This window comes from Macaca nemestrina, chromosome 7 (assembly GCF_043159975.1).
Source record: "Macaca nemestrina isolate mMacNem1 chromosome 7, mMacNem.hap1, whole genome shotgun sequence".
NCBI classification, from domain to species: domain Eukaryota; kingdom Metazoa; phylum Chordata; class Mammalia; order Primates; family Cercopithecidae; genus Macaca; species Macaca nemestrina.
Window position 1 is genome coordinate 69,044,998 of NC_092131.1, and position 26,569 is coordinate 69,071,566.

Genomic DNA, 26,569 nt, shown 5'->3' on the forward strand with positions numbered 1-26,569 from the left:
ATTAAATGCAGAGAGATCCAGTTTGCTTCCTAGTCTTAGTACACTGCCATCTAGGCATGAGTAGTCTCCTCATCTCCATTGTCCGAGAATGCTATCCTCTGGCTCTGAGGTCCAGATCCACTAAGAGAGAATGCTGACTTGATGTCGGAAAATCAAGACAAGGTCTAGTTTAATTATGGAACATGAAACAAAACCTTTACTCCTCTTTTAAAGTAAAAATGCAAATCTGTTCCCTTTTAGAGTGGGATTTCCCTCCTTTGTGATATGGCTTTTTAATCACTCTTATGTTCTTTATAAATCAAATAAATAAAAGATAAAAAGAAAAATAAACCTGCCAGTAGATACTTATGTTTTCTTTGGGCCACTGTAAACGGTTTAAGGGCAAATCAACAAATTTCATTTGTTTTTTTCTTTTTTTTGAGACGAGTCTCGCTCTGTCACCCAGGCTGGAGTGCAGTGGCGTGATCTTGGCTCACTGCAAGCTCCACCTTCGGGTTCATGCCATTCTCTTGCCTCAGCCTCCCGAGTAGCTGGGATTACAGGCGCCCACCACCATGCCTGGCTAATTTTTCTATTTTCAGTAGAGACGGGGTTTCACCGTGTTAGCGAGGATGGTCTTGATCGCCTGACCTCATGATCAGCCCACCTCAGCCTCCCAAAGTACTGGGATTACAGGTGTGAGCCACCGCGCCCGGCCCCTCATTTGTTTAGTTTTATTAAATGAACTCTTAAATTCTGGGATTGGTCAGAGTGGCAGAGTGAAGAGATATTGGAGTATACCACTGTTGGGGCACTCTGTGGAATAGAAAAGACTGCTATTTGGGCCAAGCATGGTGGGTCACGCCTGTAATCCCAGCACTTTGGGAGACTGAGGTTGGAGGATCACTTGAGTCCAGGAGTTTGAGACCAGCCTGTGCAACACGGGTGAATCCCATCTATACAAAAAATACAAAAATTGGCTGGGCATGCTGGCATGAATCTGTAAGTCCCAGCTGCCCAGGAGGCTTAGGTGGAAAGATCACCTGAGCCCAGGAGGTTGAGGCTGCAATAAGCTGTGATCCTGCCACTGTACTCCAGGCTAGGTGACACAGTGAGACTCTGTCTCAAAAAAATATATAAAATAAGATAAAATAAACAATTGCTATTTGAACAAGAGTTAGAAAATCTAGTCCTGTCAGCATTTAAAGAGGAAAAGACAGGCATGAAATGAAAACTCAGTGTTGTAGGTTTTTTGTTACTTAGTTTTTATTTCATAATCATAAACTTAACTCTGCAATCCAGCTAGGCATGGACGGAAACAAGGAAAACATGGAGCTCAAAGGAAACTGCAGTGAGAGCACAAAGATTATAGGATACTGCGAGCAAATGGGGTAGAGGAGTGCTCTGCTGAGCTACAGACAGAATGGTCTGGTGGTTAAGATAAAACACGTCAAACTTATTACAGTTATCCACAGTCAGCAATGGTGATTTTGCTGGTCTTGCCACTGGACCCAAAGTGCCCCATGGCCTCCACAATATTCATGCCTTCTTTCACATTGCCAAAGACCACATGCTTGCCATCCAGCTACTCAGTCTTGGCAGTGCAGATGAAAAACTGGGAACTGTTTGTGATGGGTCCAGCATTTGCCATGGACAAGATGCCAGGACCTGTATGTTTTAGGGTGAAGTTCTCGTTATTAAATTTCTCCCTGTAGACAGACTTGCCACCAGTGCCATTATGGTGTGTGAAGTCACCATCCTGACACATAAACCCTGGAATAATTCTGTGAAAGAAGGAACACTTATAATCCAATCCCTTCTCTCCAGTGCTCAGATCATGAGTTTTCTGCTGTCTTTGGAAGCTTTTCTGCAAACTGCTTGAAGGAGATGCGGCCCAAGGGCTCGCCGTCATGGTGAACCCCAACGATGTCAAAGAACACGGTGGGGTTCACCATGGTTGATAGTACAGGGCTCCTGGCGGCGGTGTCTGCAAAGCCAGCGTTGTAGGTTTTAAATGAGCATCAGCACCCTGGCCTAGGGTGTTGTTAAGTGTGCCACTTCTCTTGTCCTCACATTCATTTGTCATGTACGGGGATTAGACTAAATGATCACAAAGGCTTATTTGAGTTTACAATTGTGTAATTTCCATGTGACTTATTAATTAGCCTTATTATATTTAATACAATTGTAGTCATTATGTGTGCAGAATAGAGGATCAGACAGATGTTATTCCATGAATATAACTTTAACACGCTATTGATGCTGAAAATTAAAAATTAGAAGAATCTGAATATTGCTTTTTCAAGTGACTACTCCAAAAATAGTTGGCCAGTGCTTTAACCTGTCAGTATCTGAACAAATGGAAGAGTATCCATGTTAGAAAAAAACTCCAAGTGCTTCAATACTGGAAAACAGAGTAAACCTAAAAAGGAAAAGTAGAAGTGAAAGCTCCATCTGGTGGTGAACATCTACAATTCCAAGAAATTGACATTATACTTCACTGACTGTACTGCTGGAACCTCAGTTTAGAAATATCTGTGGGTTCTGAAGTGGGAAGATTACTGGCTGTTATGTATTAATTAATATTTAATGGTAGAAGGCAAAGTCTTTCATAGGGTGTTTAGAGTACTTGACTCAAGATAGTCCCTGGGAAAAAAGTTGCAAGGTCAAATATCTTTAAGAAATGTTCTTGGCTACACGTCTTTATTCGACCATAGGATCTTTCCCTCTCTTTTTAGTCTCTGGCATTTTAAGAAATGCCAGTTTGAGGAAGTAGTGAACTTTGGAGTATATGCTTTTAAAAGACTTTCTTTTGAAGGGAGCTTATATGAAATTTTATATTTTTTACAAAGTCTTAGATGTTCTGACCTTCCTTTCACAGGACTTAAAAAAAAATTCCATTCCCTTTCTACTCTTCCTCAGGTTGAAGCCTTGTAACCAGCATACTAGAAAAAATTATAGGTGTGGTGGTTCATACCTATAATCACAACACTTTGAAAGGCCGAGGTGGGAGGATCCCTTGAGTCCAGGAGTTCAATTCCAACCTGGGCAACATAGCAAGACCCCATCCCTATTAAAAAAGAAAAGAAGAGGCCAGGTGCGGTGGCTCACACTTGTAATCCCAGCACTTTGGGAGGCTGAGGTGGGTGGATCACTTGAGGCCAGAAGTTCAAGACCAGCCTGGCCAACATGGTGAAATCCCTGGACTAATAGGCGTGAGCCACCGCACCGGCCTGACTTTCATCTTTTTTTTTTTTTTTTTTGGGACAGCATCTTGCTGTGTCGCCCAGGCTGGAGTGCAATGGCGTCATCTCGGCTCACTGCAACCTCCACCTCCCGGGTTCAAGCAATTCTCCTGCCTCAGCCTCCCAAGTAGCTGGGACTACGGGTGCCCACCACCACGCCCAGCTAATTTTTATATTTTTAATAGAGACGGGGTTTCACCATGTTGGCCAGGATGGTCTCGATCTCTTGACCTCGTGATCCACCCGCCTTGGCCTCCCAAAGTATTGGGATTACAGGTGTGAGCCACTGCGCCCGATGACTTTCATCTTTTTTAAAGCATAGCTTGGAATAATTGATCAGTAAGGATGAAATAATTCTATGGATGATGAAGTAGCAGAATGTTTCAACATACAAAAAAAAAAAAAAATTAGTAAATCCCATGATGTGTCCTAGATTTATAAGAGTCCAATGGACCTATACGGGAATTGCAAATAGAATGAGTTTTATTCTATTTTTTAATTTTATGTATTTTATTTTTGAGACTGAATCTCACTCTATTGCCCAGGCAGTGCCACCACAGTCGTGCAATGGCGCCATCACGGGTCATTGCAGCCTTGACCTCCCCGGGTTGAGGTGACTCTCCCACCTCAGCCTCCTGAGTAGCTGGGATTAAAGGTGCACACTACCATGCTCTGCTAATTTTTCTATTTTTTTTTTTTTTTGGTAGAGATTGGGTTTCACCACATTTCCCAGGCTGGTCTTGAACTCCTGGGCTCAACGGATCCTCCCCCTTCAGCTTCCCAAACTGCTAGGATTACAGGTGTGAGTCACCATATCTATTTTTTTCAGAAAATAAATTTTCTCTTTGTTGTTTGGAAGACTTCTATGAAGGAATAAAAATCATGAAATATCAATCCTTAAGAATAGAGCTCAAAAACAAAAAAAGAACCCTGAAAGGCTAAAGTTGGGTCCAGTAGATCCTGATCCTGATAGTATATCCAAGAATTAAAGTCATTCATCTTTTTTTTTTTCTTTTTTTGAGACGGCATCTCGCTCTGTCACCCAGGCTGGAGTGCAGTGGCGTGATCTTGGCTCACTGCAACCTCTGCTCCTGGATTCAAGTGATTCTCCTGCCTCAGCCTCCTGAGTAGCTGGGATTACAGGCACCTGCCACTGCGACCGGCTAATTTTTGTATTTTTAGTAGAGACGGGGTGTCATCATCTTGGCCAGGCTGGTCTAGAACTCCTGACCTTGTGATTCACCTGCCTCAGCCTCCCAAAGTGCTGGGATTACAGGCGTGAACCACTGTGCCTGGATTTAGTCATTCATCTTAAAGCACATAAAGACAGATGCAACTGAGTTTGTTATGCATCCTAACATCTATTTCATTGTAATAGGGAACCAAAACCTTTGATCAACTGAAAACAAAGGAATGAGTTTTTGTTTGTTTTGTTTTTTTTTTTGAGACAGAATCTCATTCTGTCGTCCAGGCTGGAGTGCAGTGGGGCGATCTTGGCTCACTGCAAGCTCCGCCTCCTGGGTTCACACCATTCTCCTGCCTCAGCCTCCCAAGTAGCTGGGACGAGTAGCTGGGACTACAGGCGCCCGCCACCATGCCCAGCTAATTTTTTGTATTTTTAGTAGAGACAGGGTTTCACCATGTTAGCCACGATGGTCTTGATCTCCTGACCTCGTGATCTGCCCACCTTGGCTTCCCGAAGTGCTGGGATTACTGGTGTGAGCCACTGCGCCTGGCCTGGAATGATGAGTTTTTAAAAAGACTTAATTGAGCTGGATGTTAAAGAAGCCTTTCTGGAAACCATGAAATGAATGAAACTACCAAAGGTACTATACTTTGATTTATTCCTCACTGAATTCTAGGATTTCTGTGGATCTTCTTATCAATGTTGCTAAGGTCTGAATATTTGTCTCCCCTCAAACTCATAGGTTGAAATTCTAACTGCTAAGGTATAGGGAGGTAGGGCCTTTGGGAGGTGAATAGGTCATGAGGGCTGGCCTCTCATGAATGGGATTAGTACCCTTGTGAAAGAGACCCGAGAGAGCTGGCCAGCCCCTTTTGCCATGTGAGAACACAGTTAGAAGGCACTATCTATGAATCAGAGAGCAGGTCCTCACCGGACACCACATCGGTTGGCATCTTGATCCTGGACTTTTCAGCCTCCAGAACAGTGAGAAATAAATTTCTGTTGTTTATGAGCTACCCAGTTGAGGGCATGTTGTTTTAGCAGCCTAAATGGACTAAGATCTATGTCTTTTTACCCTACTCATTCTTAGATCTTGTTGCTTTTTGTGGGTGTACTTATTCCACCTTTATAACATTACCCCTGCTGTTCACCTGGTGTGCTGTCAAGAATCTTCATTAAGGTAGCACCCTGAACCTACTTTATTTGGAAGCCTACACTAATTTTTAGCTTTCGATTCCCATTGCCCTCTTTAGGATTGTATTACAATTTGACAAGCAAACTCATCCTCTTCCACCTTCCAAAACAACTTTAATACACACATTATAGAAAGGGAAATATATGTTTGGTGCTGCTATCTTTTTTTTTTTTTTTTTTTGAGATGGAGTCTCACTCTGTCACCCAGGCTGGAGTGCAATGGCATGGTCTTGGCTCACTGCAAGCTCTGCCTCCCAGGTTCAAGCATTTCTCCTGCCTCAGCATTTCTCCTGCCACTGCCTGTAGCTGGCCTGTAGCTGGGACTACAGGAGCATGCCACCACACCCATCTCATTTTTGTATTTTTAGTAAAGATGGGGTTTCACTATTTTGGCCAGGATGGTCTCGAACTCCTGACCTTGTGATCCGCCTGCCTCTGCCTCCCAGTGTTGGGATTATAGGCGTGAGCCACTGCGCCTAGCCTGGTGCTGCTGTCTTATTTATCATGAATACGAGCTTTGAAGGACAGGGACTTGATCTTTTTTTCCATTCCATAAAATGTGGATATGGCTAAACTTTGCAGGATTTTAGGTGTTGTCATATATGCAATTAATTCCATGGGCACTTAATACCATTCCTCTCACTGAAGGATGGGGTTGTCTGAGACCACCAAGCTCTTACGTCTCACCAGTCTGTTGCTTTCTCATTTTGTTCAACTTTTTTCTTGGAAAGAAAAACATTGAATATATCAAGATGAATCAGCCAAATGTTGTACTGTGTGTATGTGTTGGGGGTGGGGGGAAACAGAGTAGAGGTGGCAGAGGCAATGTAGGAGGAAAAGACAGGCCGACTAGAATACATAAATAGTACGTGAAATCTTTCGGGCCAGGGATCTGGGCCTACCTTGCCTGCATCATATCACCAGCATCTCAATCGTGTCTGGCACATAGTAAGTGTTCAGTAAATATTTGTTGCACTAAGTGAAAGAATGAACTCTCTTTTTTCAGAGATTATTTGTGATTCTCCGAATCAACCAGGGTCCTTAAGATGTCCTGGAGGCCGTCTCCATTTCTCTCCGTAAGTTAAGGTGTCCGAGTGGCACCAGTGCTCCACTCCTTCCGCGACCTGCAGGTAGTGGGATACGCTGTGGCTCTGCGGAGCGGGGTGAAGGAGCTCCCCCGGCGCCGCTCCCTTTCCCGGTCCCGCTGTGCCCGGTCCCACGCCCCTCGGCCGCCCGGCTGCCTGGGTTGTCCGGGTTCTTCCGCCCCTCTGGCTCGGTCCCCGCTACCTCTCCTCCCTTCTTCCCTCTCGGTACCTTCGCCCGCCGCGCGCCTTTCTCAAATCCTCCGGTTATTGAGCTCAGGGGACGGTGGCCCGCCCGGGTAACTCTGCGCCCGCCCCTTCCTGCCCCCTTCCTGCCCTCACGCCCCGTCCCCTCCTCTTGACGTGGCAGAGGCGGCGCCAGCCATGTTGGCCGGGCGGAGGTCTTCTGTGAGGCCCGGGGCGGGGTGGCGCCAGCCCTGATTGCGGTGCCACGGACTGCTCCTCCTGGGCGGAGAGGACTGATTTTGCAAAGCGGAGGCTGCGACGGGTTCGGCAGGGGGACAGTGAGGTAAGGGCCGCCTCGTCTCCGCTCCTGGGGGACCTCAGGTGCGCAGCGGAAAGCGGGGGCGGGCTGGCGGCGGCGGGCTGGCGGCTGGGGTCCTGGGGTGGTCCCGGCTCTGCCCTCTCGGTGCCCTCGGGCCCGCGAGGTGTGCCGGAGTCTGAGGCCCAGTCCGGCGCGGGGAGCGTTGAGCGGTGAGCTTGCCACCCTCTCATCCACTTGGCTCTGCCGGGGCCGGGGGCCCGGGCTCCTCCTCTGGCTCCCCAGGATTCGGTGGAAAGATGGGAGTCGTGTGGAAAACGGTGGTTGGAGCATCTCGCCCAGCACCCACCCCCACCTCCTGGGCCACCCACCCCCACCTCCTGGGCCACCCACCTCCACCTCCTGGGCCACCCACCTCCACCCAAGCCTATCATCGCCTCTGGGCCCTTGGACTTTCTGTTTCATTCCTTGCCAGATCTGGAGTGTCCTAGACTTTGAACCCAATTAACTACGTCACCCGTAATTCAGCCTTGGAAGTTAAAGGGGAAAAGAGCTAGGTAAAGATAATGCCTTAGGTTTTGATTACAGAGAGTTGAGTTTTCCAGCAGGACCAATCCTATCCCATTGGGCTTTCTTTCTAAGGCAAGTAGTGTTTCCCGATTTGGTGGTAAAGGTACTACCTGAGGAAAGTAATAGTAAATCTACATCAATCACTGGAGGGGGTATGTGGAATTCTCGTTTTCACGTGAACTCCCTTAACCTCTACCCTCCAAAGTCATGGATAACTAGCCAAATTAACTTGATTTAAAAAGGTTTTAGATTAAAATATAAGTGCATGTTAAGTTTTCCTTCTTTTCCTCCTCTGGTAGTGAATGAACATCATTTCAGAAGTGGCGTGATCTCGGCTCACTGCAACCTCCACCTTCCCGGGTTCATGCCATTCTCCTTTCTCAGCCTCCCGAGTAGCTGGGACTGCAGGCGCCTGCCACCACGCCTGGCTTTTTTTGTATTTTTAGTAGAGACAGGGTTTCACTGTGTTAGCCAGGATGGTCTCGATCTCCTGACCTCGTGATCCGTTCATCTCGGCCTCCCAAAGTGCTGAGATTACAAGCGTGAGCCACCACGCCGGGCCTGATTTACAGAATTTTAGAGTTAGATGGGATCTTGTGGTTTTCTAGTCCAAGTCTCTTATCTTGCTGATGAGAAAAACAGAGGATTCAGAGAGGTTAAATTGTCCAAGATCATAAGAAGACAGTTCATTGAGGATTTTACAAGTGAAAAGTAGGAGACAAATTTAATTGGCTACTAACAAATACATCTAATTGGAAGGAACTCAAATTTACTTGGCAAGTAAATTTTCAATTAGGTATGAATAAAAGAGCTTAAATTAGAATATGAGAAACTATCATAGGGAAAGTCTTTTTGGTTTGTTTGAGATGGAGTCTCTCCCTGTCACCCAGGCTGGAGTGCAGTTGAAGGATCTCAGCTCACTGCAAGCTCCGCCTCCCAGGTTCAAGCTGTTCTCCTGCCTCAGCCTCCCTAGTAGCTGGGGCTAACAGGCGCCCGCCACCACGCCTGGCTAATTTTTGTATTTTTAGTAGAGACGGAGTTTAACCATATTGGCCAGGCTGGCCTCGATCTCATGACCTCCTGATCCACCCGCCTCGGCCTCCGAAAGTGCTGGGATTACAGGCGTGAGCCACTGCGCCTGGCCAGGGAAGTCTTTTAAAATACTACTTGGGCACATATTTGATATACTAGGTTAAAGTGACATAATGGTTTGCTTCTTAGCTTTTAGCTCTATTATGATAAAATTATGTAACTAAAGTATATTGTACTGAAGTCGGACATTTCTTTAGAATAGTCTTTTGTGTTTTGTATCACCTAAAAAAAAAAAAAAAAAGACTAGTGGCTGGGCGCAGCGGTTTATGCCTGTAATCCCAGCACTTTGGGAGGCCGAGGCGGGCGGATCACCTGAGGTCAGGAGTTCAAGACCAGCCTAGCCAACAAGGTGAAACCCCATCCCTATTAAAAATAGAAAAATTAGCCGGGCATAGTAGCTCGCGCCTGTAATCCCAGCTACTCGGGAGGATGAGGCGGGAGAGTCGCCTGAACCCGGGAGGTGGAGGTTGCCGTGAGCCGAAATGGCGCCACTGCACTCCAACCTGGGTGGTAGAGTGAGACTCCATCTCAAAAATAAAAGAGACTAGTATGCTAGTATGCTAAGTCTGCATTCTAATATAGTGTGTGGAATAATATTTCTTTGGTTTAATACTTTTATGCAAACCTGTTAGTATTAGGGGAGAGAGTGCTTATCAAATAATATCATTTTATGAAAAGCTAGCTTGTGGCTGGGCCCGGTGGCTCACACCTGTAATCCCAGTACTTTGGGAGGCGGAAGCGGGTGCATCACCTGAGGTCGGGAGTTCGAGACCAGCATGACCAACGTGGAGAAACCCCATCTCTACTAAAAATACAAAAATTAGCCGCGTGTGGTGGCTCACGCCTGTAATCCCAGCTACTCAGGAGGCTGAGGCAGGAGAATTGCTTGAAACCAGGAGGTGGAGTTTGCGGTGAGCCGAGATCGTGCCATTGCACTCCAGCCTGGGCAAAAAGAGCAAAACTCTGTCTCAAAAGAAGAAAAGAAAAGAAAAGAAAAGTTGGCTTGTAAAAGGACTTTATTTCAGATATGCCATTGTTGGACATGGGACTAAGCCTAGCAAACTTTCTCCTTGAATTCATGATTTTAAGATTGCATGACTACTACAATGGAAAGGTGAGGGAAGTCAGGGAAGTGTTGTGCATAGCCAAGTAATTGGACCAATTAAGAAACAGGACTTTTTTCAAACTACTGCTGGAAAGTGGGAATGTAAGAAGTATAATAGATGTGATTTAGCAAGCAAATTGATCTTAGAGCAGGGAGATTGAGAGGAAAAAATGTGAAGAAGAGAAGGGGAGCTGTGCCCAAATTTCACTAAGGTGATACTTAGTATGTCTTAAGATGTAAGGATGTAGAGATACAATCCAGCCTGTTAACCAGTTGAAAGTTAAACCTGGCTATTGTCTGTGTGTGAATGTCTTCCTGCTAAGACTCCTGGAACCTTTGGTAGTGTGGTTTCCTCATGGTCCTAAGGCAGTTATTTTCAGAACCCCTAATTTAAACATTATTGAGTATCCAAAGAGAAAAAAAAAAAAAGGCTAAACAGAGGACAGGTGGGTTTTCACATCTGTTTCTGCAGTTCATTGTGATACATTGTTTTGGTTGAATTGTATGAAGGATTAATTAAGAAATTAAAAGGTTAAGGCTGGGCGCGGTGGCTCACGCCTGTAATCCCAGCACTTTGGGAGGCTGACACGGGCGGATCACAAGGTCAGGAGATCGAGACCATCCTGGCTAACATGGTGAAACCCCGTCTCTACTAAAAAATACAAAAAACTAGCCGGGCGAGGTGGCGGGCGCCTGTAGTCCCAGCTACTCGGGAGGCTGAGGCAGGAGAATGGCGTAAACCCGGGAGGCGGAGCTTGCAGTGGTCTGAGATCCGGCCACTGCACTCCAGCCTGGGCAACAGAGTGAGACTCCGTCTCAAAAACAAAACAAACAAACAAACAAAAACAAAAAAAATTAGCTGGGCGTGATGGCGGGTGCCTGTAGTACCAGCTACTTGGGAGGCTGAGGCAGGAGAATGGCGTGAACCCAGGAGGCGGAGCTTGCAGTGAGCCGAGATTGCGCCACTACACTCCAGTCTGGGTGACAGAGCGAGATTCCGTCTCAAGAAAAAAAAAAAAAAAAAAAGGTTAATTGCAGTGTGGAATCTGAAAGCTTAGGAGTGAACTTTTTGAACTTTGTTACCTTCAAACTCATTGGCCTACTCTGCACTTTAAATGGATCATCTACTCTTGCATGATATTTTAGCATCACAAACTGACCGTTTGGAAGATGTTGCTTCACTGAGTAATGTATATCTTCTAAATGTTAATACATTTCGTTATATACTATCAAACAAATTAGATTAATACCAACACTGAGCTCATCAGAAAAATCTTTACATGTTAGGAACTTGTCAAGCTTATGGTAGCAGGCACAAGTTTTAAAACAATTTAATGACGGGGAGCGGTAGGGCCAGCACTTTGGGAGGCCAAGGCAGGCAGATCACGAGGTCAGATGATGGAGACTATCCCAGCCAACATGGTGAAACCCCGTCTCTACTGAAAATACAAAAAATTAGCTGGTTGTGGTGGCACGCGCCTGTAGTCCCAGCTACTCGGGAGGCTGAGGCAGGGGAATTGCTTCAACCTGGGAGGCAGAGGCAGAGGTTGCAGGGAGCTGAGATTGCCCCACCGCACTCCATCCTGGCAACAGAGTGAGACTCCATTTCAAAAAAAAAAAAAAAAACCCAAAAATTTAATATTTGCTTGAAAGCTCAAATTTTTATCATTGGCAAAATATACTATCAGTTGTTTTATATAAAGTGATAGGTTTACTTCATACATTTTTGAGAAAATATCTGTATAATACGTAAGTACTAGCCTTGAGAGAATTGAGAAAATAGTCATTCAAAACACTTTTTGTTTTGTGTTTTAGCTATTTTAATGCCCTTTGCAGATGTGTTTTAGATGCATTTTATTATTTTGTTATGACACATTAGAATTTTTATTTTTTCTTAACTACACTAGATTTCTTATGACTTATTTTGTCAAATGTAGTCATCCCTGTTCTGATTTCATTTTATTTTATTAATTTTTTTTTTTTATTTGAGAAGGAGTCTCACTTTGTCGCCCAGGCTAGAGCACGATCTCTGCTCATTGCAACTTCCACCTCCTGGGTTCAAGTGATTCTCCTGCCTTAGCCTCCTGAGTAGCTGGTATTATAGGTACCCACCGCCAGCTCAGCTAATTTTTGTATTTTTAGTAGAGATGGGGTTTCACCATGTTGGCCAGGCTGGTCTTGAACTGCTACCTCAAGCGATCCGCCGGCCTCAGCCTCCCAAAGTGCTAGGATTACAGGTGTGAGCCACTGTGCCTGGCCTTAAAATTTTTTATTTTTTATTTTTAATTTTTGTGAGTACATAGTAGGTGTATACATGCATCTTAAATTATAGGAGCAATTAAGTAGTAAACACAATTTTATTTGCCTTACGTTGTGTATAATAAATGTGGAAGAGGTTTGCATAGTCTTAGAACTTATATTCACATCAGTACTGTGGAAGCTGTTGCTAAAAACTGGATTTCTAATTCCCCCGTCACCTCCACATCCTGGTTGTTTTTTCTTTATTGCCACCTGTGTTACAGTGGGGTTTGACATCTTCTAACTCTCCTCAGAATACCCCACGCCTTTGTTTTATCATTATCTTTCAACACTTTTCCTTGAAAGCTCATACCACCCTTCTCAAAGCTGTCTTCTATATTTACCTTCAAAATAGTTTTTTTTTTTTTGAGATGGAGTCTTGCTGTGTCGCCCAAGCTGGAGTGCAGTGGTGTGATCTTGGCTCACCGCAACCTCTTCCTCCCCAGTTCAAGCGATTCTCCTCCTCAGCCTCCTGAGTAGCTGGGATTACAGGTGCATGCCACCGTGCCCAGCTAATTTTTTTTTTGTATTTTTAGTAGAGACGGGGTTTTGCCATGTTGACCAGGCTGGTCTTGAACTCTTGATCTCATGTGATCCAACCACCTCAGCGCTGGGATTACAGGCTTGAGCCACCGCGCCCGGCCCAAAATAGTCTTTTCTAAACAAGTTTAGTCTTGGGATTTCTCTTTACCCTTTATGTGCCTTTGAAAAATCCACAATCTTTTTTGATTAGCGTAAGATTTTCTAGCTGTCTCCAAGATTCTGGCACGATTGGAGGAAATACAGTGTTTTCTTTAATTTTTGTTTTCTTGTTTAAAGAAGAGAAAGTTCTTAACTGCTTGGAATGCTTAGATTTGTTAAGCTTCAATTTCTATCATTTGTTTTATCAAAATTTATTTGAAAGATTTTCTAAAATTAAAATTGTTATATCTAGCTTTTTCCCCCTAAATAATATCTCTTCTTTCTTCACTTAAATTTTAGAATCAGTTTCTCGTCCCACTATTGTTCTTAGCAACTTTAAACATCCATGTTGGGTTTTCCAGGCACCCTAGGTTCACAGTTCACTTCTTTCAACTTGACCTCCTTCATGTCTGCTACATAACACTTGAATGTCTTTTGTCATCCCACACCTTTAAATTCTTCAGCTTCCTTCCATGACTAACCACTGTTGCAGTTTGAGAGCATGATATAGAGCTGTTGCCTATGTAGGAAAGCTGGCATCCTATCTAGGCATTTAGACAGTAAAAATGGAGCTGTCTTTTGATACTGGACCCTTCCCAGAGTGCATCCTCTTCCCCTGGTTAGTAAACTTAAATTATTATACTGAAATTTTGTATCTCAAATTGGAGTTTAAAATGCTGTCATAATTTGGAATGTTCAAAATATTCTGAAGTAAGTTTCTGCAGAGGAGTCTAAATGATATATAATTGGGGGAATTGGGGGAACAGCACTTATCAAGCATTTTATTTATTGTGTCACAAATAGTCTGTACTTGCACAATAAGAAAATTACCTGTCCAAAGCAGAAGTGCCCAGTTTTAGGAAAATCTTTTTGTTATATACTTTTTTTTTTAATGTTATCTATTCTGTAGAGGTATCTCCTGCTTGTTTTTTTGTTTTGTTTTTTTCTGTTTTTTTTTTTTTTTTGAGACAGAGTCTCACTCTGTCGCCCAGGCTGGAGTGCAGTGGCGCGATCTTGGCTCACTGCAAGCTCTGCCTTCTGGGTTCACGCCATTCTCCTCCCTCAGCCTCCTGAGTAGCTGGGACTACAGGCACCCGTCACCATGCCCGGCTAATATTTTTGTATTTTTAGTAGAGATGGGGTTTCACCGTGTTAGCCAGGATGGTCTCGATCTCCTGACCTCGTGATCCACCTGCCTTGGCCTCCCAAAGTGCTGTGATTACAGGTGTGAGCCACCACACCCGGCCTTTGTTATATACTATTAAACATTCTCTTCTATAAAGTTTAGTGGAAACTTGTTATTTTTTAGATAGAAACCGTGTGAGTTTTAGAACTTTATAATTTTGAAATCTGTTTATATGAATTCATGTAACTTTCAAAATTGATATGGAAAACATAGGATCTAGGTTTCCCCCCATTTTTGCATTTCTTTCCTATATACCCTTAAAGAAATAAGACACTATTTTTTGCCATCACCTTTCAGAGTGAATAGGAAAGTGTTAAATACCTCTTATTGGGCCTTATGGACATTGGTCATTGGGTAGAGCCATTAATTATTTTGTTACGAGTTGCTTGCTAATTTTTTTCCAAGATAAATATTTTCATTTTGTCCTGATTTTTTTTTTTTTTTGAGATGGAGTTTTGCTTTTGTTGCCCAGGCTGGAGTGCAATGGCATGATCTCGGCTCACCACAAACTCTGCCTCCAGGATTCAAGAGATTCTCCTGCCTCAGCCTCCCGAGTAGCTGGGATTACAGGCATACGCCACCATGCCTGGCTAATTTTGTATTTTTAGTAGAGATGGGGTTTCTTCTTGTTGGTCATGCTGGTCTCCAACTCCCAACCTCAGGTGATCCACCCGTCTCGGCCTCCCAAAGTGCTGGGATTACAACTGTGAGCCACCGTGCCCAGCCAGTCCTGATTTCTAATGTGTTAATATTGCTGAATAGGGGGAAAACATACTTACTTTGAAACTTCTTAAGAGGATCCTGGATTTTAAAATATTTTAAAATTTCAATACAGAAATAAGAATCAAACTCCACAATGACAACCTATTTGGAATTCATTCAACAAAATGAAGAACGAGATGGAGTCCGATTTAGTTGGAATGTTTGGCCATCAAGTCGACTGGAAGCTACAAGAATGGTTGTTCCTGTGGCAGCCCTGTTTACACCACTGAAAGAGAGACCTGACTTACCACCTATTCAATATGAGCCTGTTCTGTGTAGTAGGACCACTTGCCGTGCAGTTTTGAATCCTTTATGGTAAGTAAAATATATAGAGAAACTAATGTGGCAATGAGATTTTAAAATGCAGGGTTTTTTTTTTTTTTGCATATTTTTATAAAAATCCCTTTGTTTTTGTTCATAGTAATTTTTTCAAATTAGGACAGTCAGAAAAATCCAGAGAGCTGTAAAATTTTGGGATCATTCTAGTTGTAGTGAGTTGATAATATAAAGAGACCAAATGTAAGAGTGTCACTATAAAAACTGTTAGATCCCATCAGTGTCTTCTGAATAGTAGTGCTGGATATGTATCAACACATCTTGTGTTATTAGATAAGTCATAATTGGCTGGGCATGGTATCTCATGCCTGTAATCCCAGCATTTTAGGAAGCCGAGGTGGTGGATCACCTGAAGTCAGGAGTTTGAGACCAGCCTGACCAATATGGTGGAACCCCGTCTCTACTAAATACAAAACTTAGCTGGGTGTGGTGGCATGTGGCTGTAGTCCCAGCTGTTCAGGAGGCTGAGACAGAGAAGTGCTTGAACCTGAGAGGTGGAGGTTGCAGTGAGCTGAGATCATACCTCTGCACTCCAGCATGGGCGACAGAGTGAGACTCCGCCTCAAAAAAAAAAAAAAAGTGTCATGATTGAGTGACATGATGTTCCAAAAATGTTGTGACTTCTGTTGCTTAGGCCAAAGTCTCAGGAATCATCTCTTACTTCTCTTTCCATTCCCTCTCCCCCAGCCAATCCACTAGCAAATCTGGGTGATCTACCTTAGAACGTTACAGATTCTGTCTCTTACAGCCTCTTATTCCATCTCTGGTAGTATACCCTGCTTCAAGATACCACCATCTTTTTTCCTGGGCAATTTCAATATCCTCCTACCTGCTCTCCCTGTTTCTATTCTTGTCTTTCAGCAGTCTGTTCTCCATCCAGAAGCTAGAGTTTTATGAATGAAAATCTGATTATTAAAATCTTCCAGAAGTAGCTTCTTATTTTTGGAATGAGAAATCCAAACCACTTATCAAGATCTGTAAAGCCTTGTATGATCTAGCCTCTGTATATATTTCTGCCTTCATCTGGTATTATCCATTTTCCTTATTGTTATCTACATAATACCTTAACCCTGTTACCCTCTTTCTGATTCTTGAACATACCAAACTTATTCCTGCCTCGACACTGGTATAGTAGCTGTGCATTCTGCCCGGATTCTTCTGTTTCCAGATTTTCTTGTGATTGGTTCCTTTTCATTCTGGTCATACTTTAGTTGTCTATTTAAGAAGGCTGTTTTTTAAAGCAACCTTCTTAAACACATTCTTACATTCTGCTTTGTTTTGTTTAATCTGTTATTACTATGTAAAAGTATTTTTGGCTGGGCAGAGTAGCTCACGCCTGTAATCCCAGTGCTTTGGGAGGCCATGGTGGGAGGATTGCCTGGGCAGCAAAGCAAGACCCCATTTCTACAGGGGAAAAAAAAAGAAAATATATGTGTGTGTGTGTGTGTGTGTGTATTTTTTTTTTTAATGTATATATGCTGGGTGTGGTGGTATGTGCCTGTAGTCCTAGCTACTTGGGAGGCTGAAGATGGGAGAAACACTTGAGCCAGGAGTTCAGTGCTGCAGGGAGCTATTATTCTACCATTGTACTGCAGCCTGGGCAATAGAACGAGACCCTGTCTCAAAAAAAAAAAAACAAACGTATTTTCTTGTTTGTGCATCTGCTTGTCTTTTGTCTGTCTGTCTTTTCTAGAATGTAAACTCCATGAGAGCAGTTCTCTTTTTCTTGTATCACCAGCACCTAAAATAATGGTTGGTACTTATTAGGCATTCAGTAAATATATTTTTGACCTGAATATATGTTTTTTAGGTCTGAGTGTAGATGTTACTGAAGTCACTTGAAAAAAAAAAATAGGATTATTTTAATTTTATTGATATTGCTGTATATGTGTGTGTATATATATTTTTGAGATGGTTTCACTCTGTTACTTAGACTGGAGTGCAGTGTTATGATTCTGGTTCACTGTATCTTTGACCACCTGGGCTCAGATGATCCTCCCACCTAAGCCCCCTGAGTAGCTAGGACTACAGTCATGCGCCACCATGCCTGGATGATTGTATTTTTTGTAAAGATGGGGTTTCACCATATTGCCCAAGCTGGTCTTGAACTCTTGGACTCAAGCCATCTGCCTCCTCAGCCTCCCAAAGTGCTGAGATTACAGGTGCGAGCTACTGCACCCAGTGAATATTTACTGTATGTTAAAAGTTATATTCACCATTTAGGTAAACTTGTATATGTTAAAAGTATGAATTAGATATTGGTAGTGTCTAAAACTATATGGCTTTTAAGAGTTACTTTTACTTTCAATTTGAATATGTTCATGTTTTAGGAAGAAATTAATTTTATTGAAATTTGGATTTTTGTAAAATTGAACTGAAATATGAACTGATGTATCTTTTCTTTTTTTAAAACAGTCAAGTGGATTATCGAGCAAAACTTTGGGCTTGCAACTTTTGTTACCAAAGGAATCAGGTAAGAAAGCATCCATTGCATGCCAGGTGCGTTGGCTCACGCCTGTAATCCCAGCACTTTGGGAGGCCAAGGCAGGTGGATCACGAGGTCAGGAGATCGAGACCCTCCTGGCTAACACAGTGAAACCCTATCTCTACTAAAAATACAAAAAAAGTTTGCCAGGCTTGGTGGCAGGCGCCTATAGTCCCAGCTACTAGGGAGGCTGAGGCAGGAGAATGGCGTGAACCTGGGAGGCGGAGCTTGCAGTGAGCCGAGATCATGCCACTGCACTCCAGTGTGGGTGACAGAGCAAGACTCCGTCTCAAGAAAAAACATAAAACATCCATTGCAGATGTTAATGCCAAAATATTAGTCATGTAGAAAAATGCATATTTAAAAAAAGATAAAAATAATTATTTCTCATTTAATGAAAATGCCTTTTTAAAAATAATTAAATGATCAGGAAATGCTTTCAGTTTAAAATTTTATTAATCTTTCTAGCCTATAATTTGTTAAACATTTTTGTTTTTTTTTTTCTATTTGTAGTTTCCACCTAGTTATGCTGGTATATCTGAACTGAATCAGCCTGCTGAACTTTTACCTCAGTTTTCTAGCATTGAATATGTAGTTCTGGTAAGAACATAAGAACAAATATTTAAGAAAGTTTTAAAATTTATACTGAAATAATTGTTAAATTGTGATAATTTGGAAGCAATCATGCTTAATTCTCACATTGATTCGATGGAACATTTCAAAGGTAAACCGTTGAGGTCAGTTTGAGCAGGGTAATTCCTATATTGTAGTTATTTGATGGGTGGCTAAGATACTGGGTAGGGTGGTGTGATTTACTATACTGAGTAGATCAGTAAACAATAAAGTATCAATCTTGCTTTGTAGTTGGAAATTCAGTTAACAAATACTTAGTCAATATGATGCTGGAGTTGGCTAATGTATCCCCCAGGTCTAATTAATGAAAATAATCTTGCATTGATCCTTCTTAGGGAAATCATTTTTATTCTCTTTCTGAATACCTAACATAGTTGTTTGCATGTTTAAGTGTGGAAGTAATGTATTTTATGAATGTTTTAGAGAAAACAGTTATGATTCACTTGGACCATTTAATAATTTGTCCAGCCTGGCTAGTTTCTAGTTCTCTGAAAATTCAAGTCAGGTTTACTAATTATTTTATAAGAGTCAAATGAAACCTTATGCATGAGTTAAATAAAATGGAAAGTGAAAGTCCCTTCTGTGTAACTATACCTAATGTTCTTCTTACTTTTTCACCTGATAATATGTCTTAGATCTCTCTCCATGACAGTAGAAATAACCTATTTCATTTCTGAAATGGCTTTACTAAGATACTTTTGTTTCCGTTATTCAATTAATTCCCTGTTGACTGTCTTGTATATTGTGCTTTAAACTATATATTTTTTCTTTTTGGTGAATTTTTTAAAAGCGTGGTCCTCAGATGCCTTTGATATTCCTCTATGTGGTTGATACTTGCATGGAAGATGAAGATTTACAAGCCCTGAAAGAATCCATGCAGATGTCATTAAGTCTTTTACCACCTACAGCTTTGGTTGGACTTATTACTTTTGGGAGAATGGTTCAGGTTCATGAACTTGGATGTGAAGGCATTTCAAAAAGCTATGTCTTCAGAGGAACAAAAGATTTGTCAGCCAAACAACTGCAGGTAAATAACAAGAATGGTAGTTTTCACCTATCTGAACATTACTCTATTGATGTTTATAAATGCTTTCTGTATGTTTCTAGGACAAATTTTTATTATGAAAAACTAATATAATGGTATTATAACAAAGGCTTTAAATTCAGTGCTGGCCTCAGTATTCTTTTCACGTACCTTAAATTGTTATACAGATTAAAGACCCTTCACTTTTAACTGTATCTTTAAAATTTAAAGTCAAACCAAAGGTCTTTTACTAGAGATTTGAAGGGCTTATGAAGAGTCATGCTGAAGGCTAAGAAGAGCAACCGCAGAATATTAGCTTGTTTCTTTTTTTTTTTCTTAAGAGTTCAGCTTTTTTATTGAACATGTTATAAAAGAGTTAGTCAAAAAGACCAAAGTCGGCTGGGTGCAGTGGCTCACGCCTGTAATCCCAGCACTTTGGGAGGCCGAGGCGGGCGGATCACAAGGTCAGGAGATGGAGACCATCCTGGCTAACACGGTGAAACCCCGTGGCTACTAAAAATACAAAAAAATTAGCCGGGCGTGGTGGCGGGTGCCTGTAGTCCCAGCTGCTCAGGAGGCTGAGGCAGGAGAATGGCGTGAACCCAGGAGGCGGAGCTTGCAGTGAGCCGAGATCACGCCACTGCACTCCTGCCTGGGGAACAGAGCGAGACTCCGTCTCCAAAAAAAAAAAGACCAAAGTCCATGTCATCATCATACTCCTCAGGTTCTTCTTTCTTTCTTTCCACTTTCTTTTCCTCAGCTGGGGCAGCAGTGGTGGTGGGGGCAGGACCTCCTGCTGGTGCAGCACCAACTGTTGGAGCAGGTCCACCAGCCCCTACATTGCAGATGAAGCTCCTGATGTTGACATTGGCCAGTCCTTTGCAAACAAGCCAGGCCAGAAAGGTTCAACATTTATATCAGCTGCTTTAACAAGGGCATTGATCTAATCCACTGTGATGGTCACCTCATTGTCATGCAGAATGAGGTCCAATTAGATGCAGAAGAACTTGAGATGGAGGCCATGGTGTGGGCGAGTGCAGCACAATGCTAGTCACCTGATGAAGTGAGGGCCTCACCTCAGTTCCTCATAAGAACTGATCACCTTGGTGGCTGCTGAGGAGGGAGCTTTTGCTTCTTAATGTTTCACTTAGGAACTAAATACTTTTAGTATGTTTGGCGAGGGGAGTTATTTTGAGACTGGACAATTTTTAGTTTATGAACTATGGTTGCATATGTATTTTAGTGGTTTTTCTCACTGGGACAAATAGAAACTTTCTCTTCCAAGGCAAAGGAGTTATGTGTAGCATGCTAGGATCATCTGCTCGGCTGAACATCTTTTTTCTGCCCAGAGATTTTGATAGTCCGTAAGAGAGTAATAAGCGAATGTCTATTTGTATTGGGAGATGGTTGGTATATATACCTTATATATATAATATAAGATTGTTCATGTAGGTACTTTGAAAAAACTTTCTAAGTAATTCTGGTGCAACTCCTAGTTGAGAACAGTTACCCTAGAAAATGATAGATAAGCCTGGCATAAAGTTGACAGATGTAAAATCAGACTTCAGAGGCTTCCAGGTAGACCAAAATGAAGAAGGAAGGAAGAGATTTTTGAAGGTGAGTCTAATTTGAAACTTGGCAGACTGAGGTAGTGGTGCTACACAGTTAACTTAGAGAACATACTAAGGGAATTTGCAGGCTTAAATGGGGAGGATAATGAGTAATAAATGTGTTAGTCAATGAGTAGTGAATAAGATTTGAGAAGGTAGAGAAAGTTGAAGTTCTTTTTTTTTTTGAGATAGAGTCTCGCTCTGTCGCCCAGGCTGGGGTGCATGCCACGATCTTGGCTTACTGCACTCTCCGCCTCCCAGGTTCAAGCGATTCTCCTGCCTCAGCCTCTTGAGTAGCTGGGACTACTGGCATCCACTATCATGCCCGGCTAATTTTGGTATTTTTGTAGAGACGTGGTTTCACTATGTTGGCCGCGCTGGTCTTGAACTCCTGACCTCAGTATATCTGCCTTCCTCGGCCTCCCAGCGTGCTGGGACTACAGGTGTGAGCCACCGCGCTCAGCCTGAAGTTTGTTCTTTTAAGAGGTTTGTTGTTGAAAGTAATGAAGGAGGAGATAGCATGGGAATTTGAGAGAGAACCGAGTTAAAGAGATGTACTTTAGGAGGAAGGAGAAAGGAAAGAGACTAAAGAGGGTGAGTGAAAGTAAGAGTGAGATGAGGAAAGTGAGGTTTAGGAAGACATAGTAGGGATTCCTTCAGGAGCACAGGAAGCGGAGAGGAGAATCATGTTTCCATGAGACAGGAGAGAAAGTGAACCAGTTTAAATCTCTGTGCTTTAGTTTTTTTCATTTGTAAAATAGAGATAGTAATAGTAATTACCTTATAGTGTAGTCATGAGAATTAAGTGAATTATACATTTAAGTGTTTGCTACTATTAATGTTATTATTAAATTATGAATTTATTTAGAATGGTTTACTGTTCTGATTGTAGAGTCCCTTTTACTTAAATTACGTAATACATGTGAAGCACGTAAAACATCTTCCTTTTTTCTTTTTTTTTTGATGCAGAGTCTTGCTCTGTCATCTAGGCTGGAGTGCAGTGGCATGATCTTGCAGTCTCTGCCTCCTGAGTTCAAGCAATTCTCCTGCCTCAGCCTCCTGAGTAGCTGGGACTACAGGCATATGCCACCACACCTGGCTAATTTTTTTTTCTGTAATTTTGGTAGAGACGAGGTTTTACCGTGTTGGCCAGGATGGTCTTGATCTGCTGACCTCATGATCTGCCTGCCTCAGCCTCCCAAAGTGCTGGGATTATAGGTGTGAGCCACTGTGCCTGACCAATTGTTGTATTTTTTAGTACAGACAAGGTTTCGCCATGTTGGCCAGGTTGGTCTTGAATTCCTGAGCTCAGGTGATCCCCCTGCCTCGGTGTCCCAAAATGCTGGGATTACAGGCGTGAGCCACCGAGGCCAGCCTAGCTTTTTTTAGTTTGTTTGTCTGAGATGGAGTCTTGCTCTGTCACACCGGCTGGAGTGCAGTGGCATGATCTCAGTTCATGGCAACCTCAGCCTCCTGGGTTCGAGAGATTCTCCTGCCTCAGCCTCCCAGATAGCTGGGATTACAGGAGCACACCACCATGCCTGACTAATTTTTGTATTTTTATTAGAGATGGTGCTTCACCATGTTAACCAAGGCTAGTCTTGAACTCCTTGACCTCGTGATTCACCCACCATGACCTCCCAAAGCGCTGGGATTAGGCGTGAACCATCGCGCCTGGCCCTAATTTTTGTAGTTTTAGTAGAGATGGGGTTTCACCATGTTGGCCAGACTGGTCTCGAACTCTTGACCTCAGGTGATCCACCCGCCTCGGCCTCCCAAAATACTGGGATTACAGGCGTGATTCAGCACGCCTGGCCACATCTTCTTTTTTCAATAGGCAAGCGAATGCCTGCAGACTAATTTTTTTTTTCCTCCACTGAAACATTTTTATTTTCTTTCCCTATCTATCTCGTTGAAAAGAGCCTGGTCTTTGCTCCCCAAATAGTCCTGAATTCAATTTTTAAACTCTTCTAGTTGTATGATCTTGGGTTTATGTCTTTTCTAATTATCTCATCCTTCATAGAAAGAAATAAACAGTACCTATTTTGCCAGGTTATTAGTACTAAATATGAGAATTGTCAGTAGGGTGTAAACCCTTAATAGGGCTTTGTAGAAAAACCTGGATTTAAAATCTTGCTTTGTTACTTACTGGTTGTGTAACTTCAGAAAAATTACTTAGTCTTTTTGATTGTCAGTTTTCTTTTGTAAAGTAGAAATTAAGAAGAAATCTATTTCATTACTGTTTTTTGAGGAAATAGTATATATAAAGGTTTTAGCATAGAATATGGAATATGTTAAGTTCTTAGTAAAGAGTTGTTGTTTCCGCTAACAGTATAGGAAATATTGCAGGATTAGTTCACTAATTTTATCTTTGTACATCTTTAGACTTCGATTTTCTGTTACACAGTTTTATAACTCCAGTACTTCATGACTAAGCATTTCTAGATTCAAGAAAAATTTAGTATAACATTTTCATTTGTCTGGAGAGAAGTTGTGCACATACTGAAATTCAAAACAAAGGTGGCAGTTTGGTTATAAATTATGTTAGAAAATGAAGATGTATATATACACAAAGTATGTGAACCTTAAAACTCCCCATGTCATAACACTTATTACTGTTGCAATTTTATATTTATTTATCTGTTGATTTGATTGATTTCTGTTTCTGGATTTTAATTTCCATGAGGGAAGGGACTAGTTAGTTTTTACCATTATATTCCTGCCACATAGCAGGTGCTTATGATACAGTTTGCTGAAAGGGATGAATGAATATAAATTAAGAAGTATGGACATTTAAGTTACACAACAATTTATTTTGACTGTTAATTAGAAATAAAGTGTTTCTGAGCTAATATGCTTCCTCTTTGGTTGTATAACACCTTGTACTTTGCTCTCTCATGATGATTATTTTGTGTTATTGTTTTCTTGATAATCTCTCCCACTGGACTCTTTGTTTTCTGAGGAAGGAGACCTTGTATTTTTATTTTTGTGTTTCTAATGTCTAGCACTGCATTTTATACATGATAAATAGTTGATTAGTCTTTGTAAAAGTAATTAAATGAATATTGTACAAGTAATCTCTTTACAGGAAATGCTGGGGCTCTCTAAAGTACCAGTTACTCAAGCAACACGTGGTCCTCAGGTACAGCAGCCACCTCCTTCCAACAGGTAATAATTAAATATGATGAAGATAATTTGACCATTTCTGTAGGTATTTTAAACATTCCATACCCTTGAACATAGACATTCAGTGATACTATATTGTTAAATATTTTTAGGAATATAAGTAAATTGTATTAACATGCTTTTTAAAGAACTGAGGCAAAATCATGCCATTAAAATGGTTTGTTTTTTGTTGTAACAATGTAAGGAGTTACTTTAGTTTTGTTATTTTCCTTATTTTTTATTTTGAACTTTGGAAAAAACTTGTTTTTGTGTGGGTTTAGGGCAGCCAAGGTTTTTATTTTTTCTTCTTAGCTTTAGAGGTAGCTTTTTCCTGTAAGGTTTCTGGAGTGCAGTGGCACGATCTTGGCTCACTGCAACTTCCGCCTCCCAGGTTCAAGCAGTTCTTCTGCCTCAGCCTCTCGAGTAGCTGGATTACAGGCATGCACCACCATGCCTGGCTAATTTTTGTTTTTTTAGTGGATACGGACTTTCACCATCTTGATCTCCTGCCCTTGTGATCCTCCCTCCTCGGCCTCCCAAAGTGCTGGGATTACAGTCTTGAGCCACCACGCCCTGCTAGCTTTTTCTCCTAAGCTTTTAAATCAGAGGTAGTATTACTAAAATTGAGTTGATGTATTTTCTCATAATTATTTCAGTAACCTAAAACTGACTAGACTAGTAAGTGAAAGATGAAATCCTGAAGTAGTACTTGGTTTGAGTGTTTCATTTATTGTAGTTGTACTCAAAATGTGGTTTCTGGAGCTGATATCATCAAGTGTCACCTAGGAATGTGTTTGAAATGCAAATTCTTGGGCTCCAGTCCACACCTACTGAAACAAACTCTAGAACTGGGATCTAGCAATATGTGTTAAAATAAGCCCTCCAGCTGGTTCTCATGTACACGAAAGTTTGAGAACCATTGGTCTGCTGTGTGTTCAGAGTATTGTTTTCTATTTTTAGGAAAGTGAAATTTGTTTCTTGAACTCTCACCCATAAACATTTATAAATGACTTTTTATTTAATTTTGTTTGTCAGATTCTTACAACCAGTACAGAAAATAGACATGAATCTCACAGATCTTCTGGGAGAACTCCAGCGAGACCCTTGGCCTGTACCACAGGGAAAGAGACCTTTGCGTTCCTCCGGAGTGGCACTTTCCATAGCTGTAGGACTGTTGGAGGTAGGGAAGATGGTTTTGTTTTGGAATGTAAAGTGTGTGTGTGTGTGTGTGTGTGTGTGTGTGTAACTGTAAGGATATAGGAAGAACCAAAGTGCTTTTTTTCCTCCCTGTTTTCTCACTCAGCATCAACAAAGAATACTTCTGTGGTTTTCCCTCACATACCAACAAAACAGTTCTGCCTTCAATACCAGCTGGGTGTCCTGTAATTCAGTTCAATTCTGACACTGTCTAACTGGAGATAACATCACATCTCACAGATTGAGGGCTCGGTCCCATAAGACTGCCCCCCACTTCAGTGCCAGTCACAAGTAGTAGGTTGTCACCTATACTTCTGACAGACTGGCTGTAAATTGAACACTCTCCTTGGGTTTGATTCATTTGCTAGAATGGCTCACAGAACTCTAGGAAACACTTTATGTTTCTTGGTTTATGATAAAGATATTACATAGAATATAGATGAACAGTCAGATGGACTAGATGCATAGACTGAGGTGTGGGAGAAGGGGTTCCAAATTTCTGTGCCTTCTCTGGGGTACCACCCTCCAAGAACCTCCACATATTCATTTGTCTGGAAGCTCTCCAAACTGTTCTTTTGGGTTTACATGAAGGCTTCACTACATAGGCATGATTGATTACATCACTAGCCATTATCCCCTCTCTCCTGGAGGTTGGGGGTGTGGAACTGAAAGTCTCAACCTTCTAATCATGCTTTAGTGTTTTCCGTGACCAGCCCCCATCTTGAAGCTATGTGGGAGTCATTTTATTAGCATACAGAAGGCCCTCTTGGCTGGGCACTTCATGCCTGTAATCCCAGCACTTTGGGAGGCTGAGGTGGGCAGATCAACTGAGGTCAGGAGTTCGAGACCAGCATGACCAATATGGCAAAACCCCATCTCTACCAAAAATACAAAAATTAGCCAGGCATGGTGGTGGGCATCTGTAATCCTGGCCACTTGGGAGGCTGAAGCAGGGAGAATTGCCTGAACCCAGGAGGTGGAGGTTGCGGGGAGCTGAGATCGTGTCATTGCACTTTAACCTGGGTGACAGAGTGAGACTCTGTCTCAAAAAACAAAAATAAAAAATAAAAGGTCGTCTTATTCTACAGATTCCAAGGCTTTTAGGAGCTGTGTGTCAGGAAAGGAGAGGAAAAAATATATTTCCCAGTATTATAGGAAATGGTATGTACAAAAGAATATTAAGTCAAAAAAAAAATCAGTTATAGGACAGTGAGTGTGTGATTTTATCTATGTGAAG

General features: G+C 42.1%; 1 protein-coding gene across 2 annotated transcripts in view; it reads left to right on the top strand.

Annotated features, from left to right (window-relative positions):
* Positions 1-7,080: 7,080 nt before the first annotated feature.
* Positions 7,081-26,569, top strand: part of LOC105478016 (SEC23 homolog A, COPII coat complex component) — a 72,467-nt gene continuing 52,978 nt past the window's right edge. For both annotated transcript variants that reach the window (XM_011734984.3, XM_071100273.1), the window contains exons 1-7: positions 7,081-7,215; positions 14,956-15,197; positions 17,634-17,691; positions 18,217-18,303; positions 19,127-19,363; positions 24,059-24,138; positions 25,171-25,315. In XM_011734984.3, the coding sequence (XP_011733286.1) occupies positions 14,977-15,197; positions 17,634-17,691; positions 18,217-18,303; positions 19,127-19,363; positions 24,059-24,138; positions 25,171-25,315 (828 nt within the window). In that variant the 5' untranslated portion in view covers positions 7,081-7,215; positions 14,956-14,976. The remainder of the gene's footprint in view (positions 7,216-14,955; positions 15,198-17,633; positions 17,692-18,216; positions 18,304-19,126; positions 19,364-24,058; positions 24,139-25,170; positions 25,316-26,569) is intronic.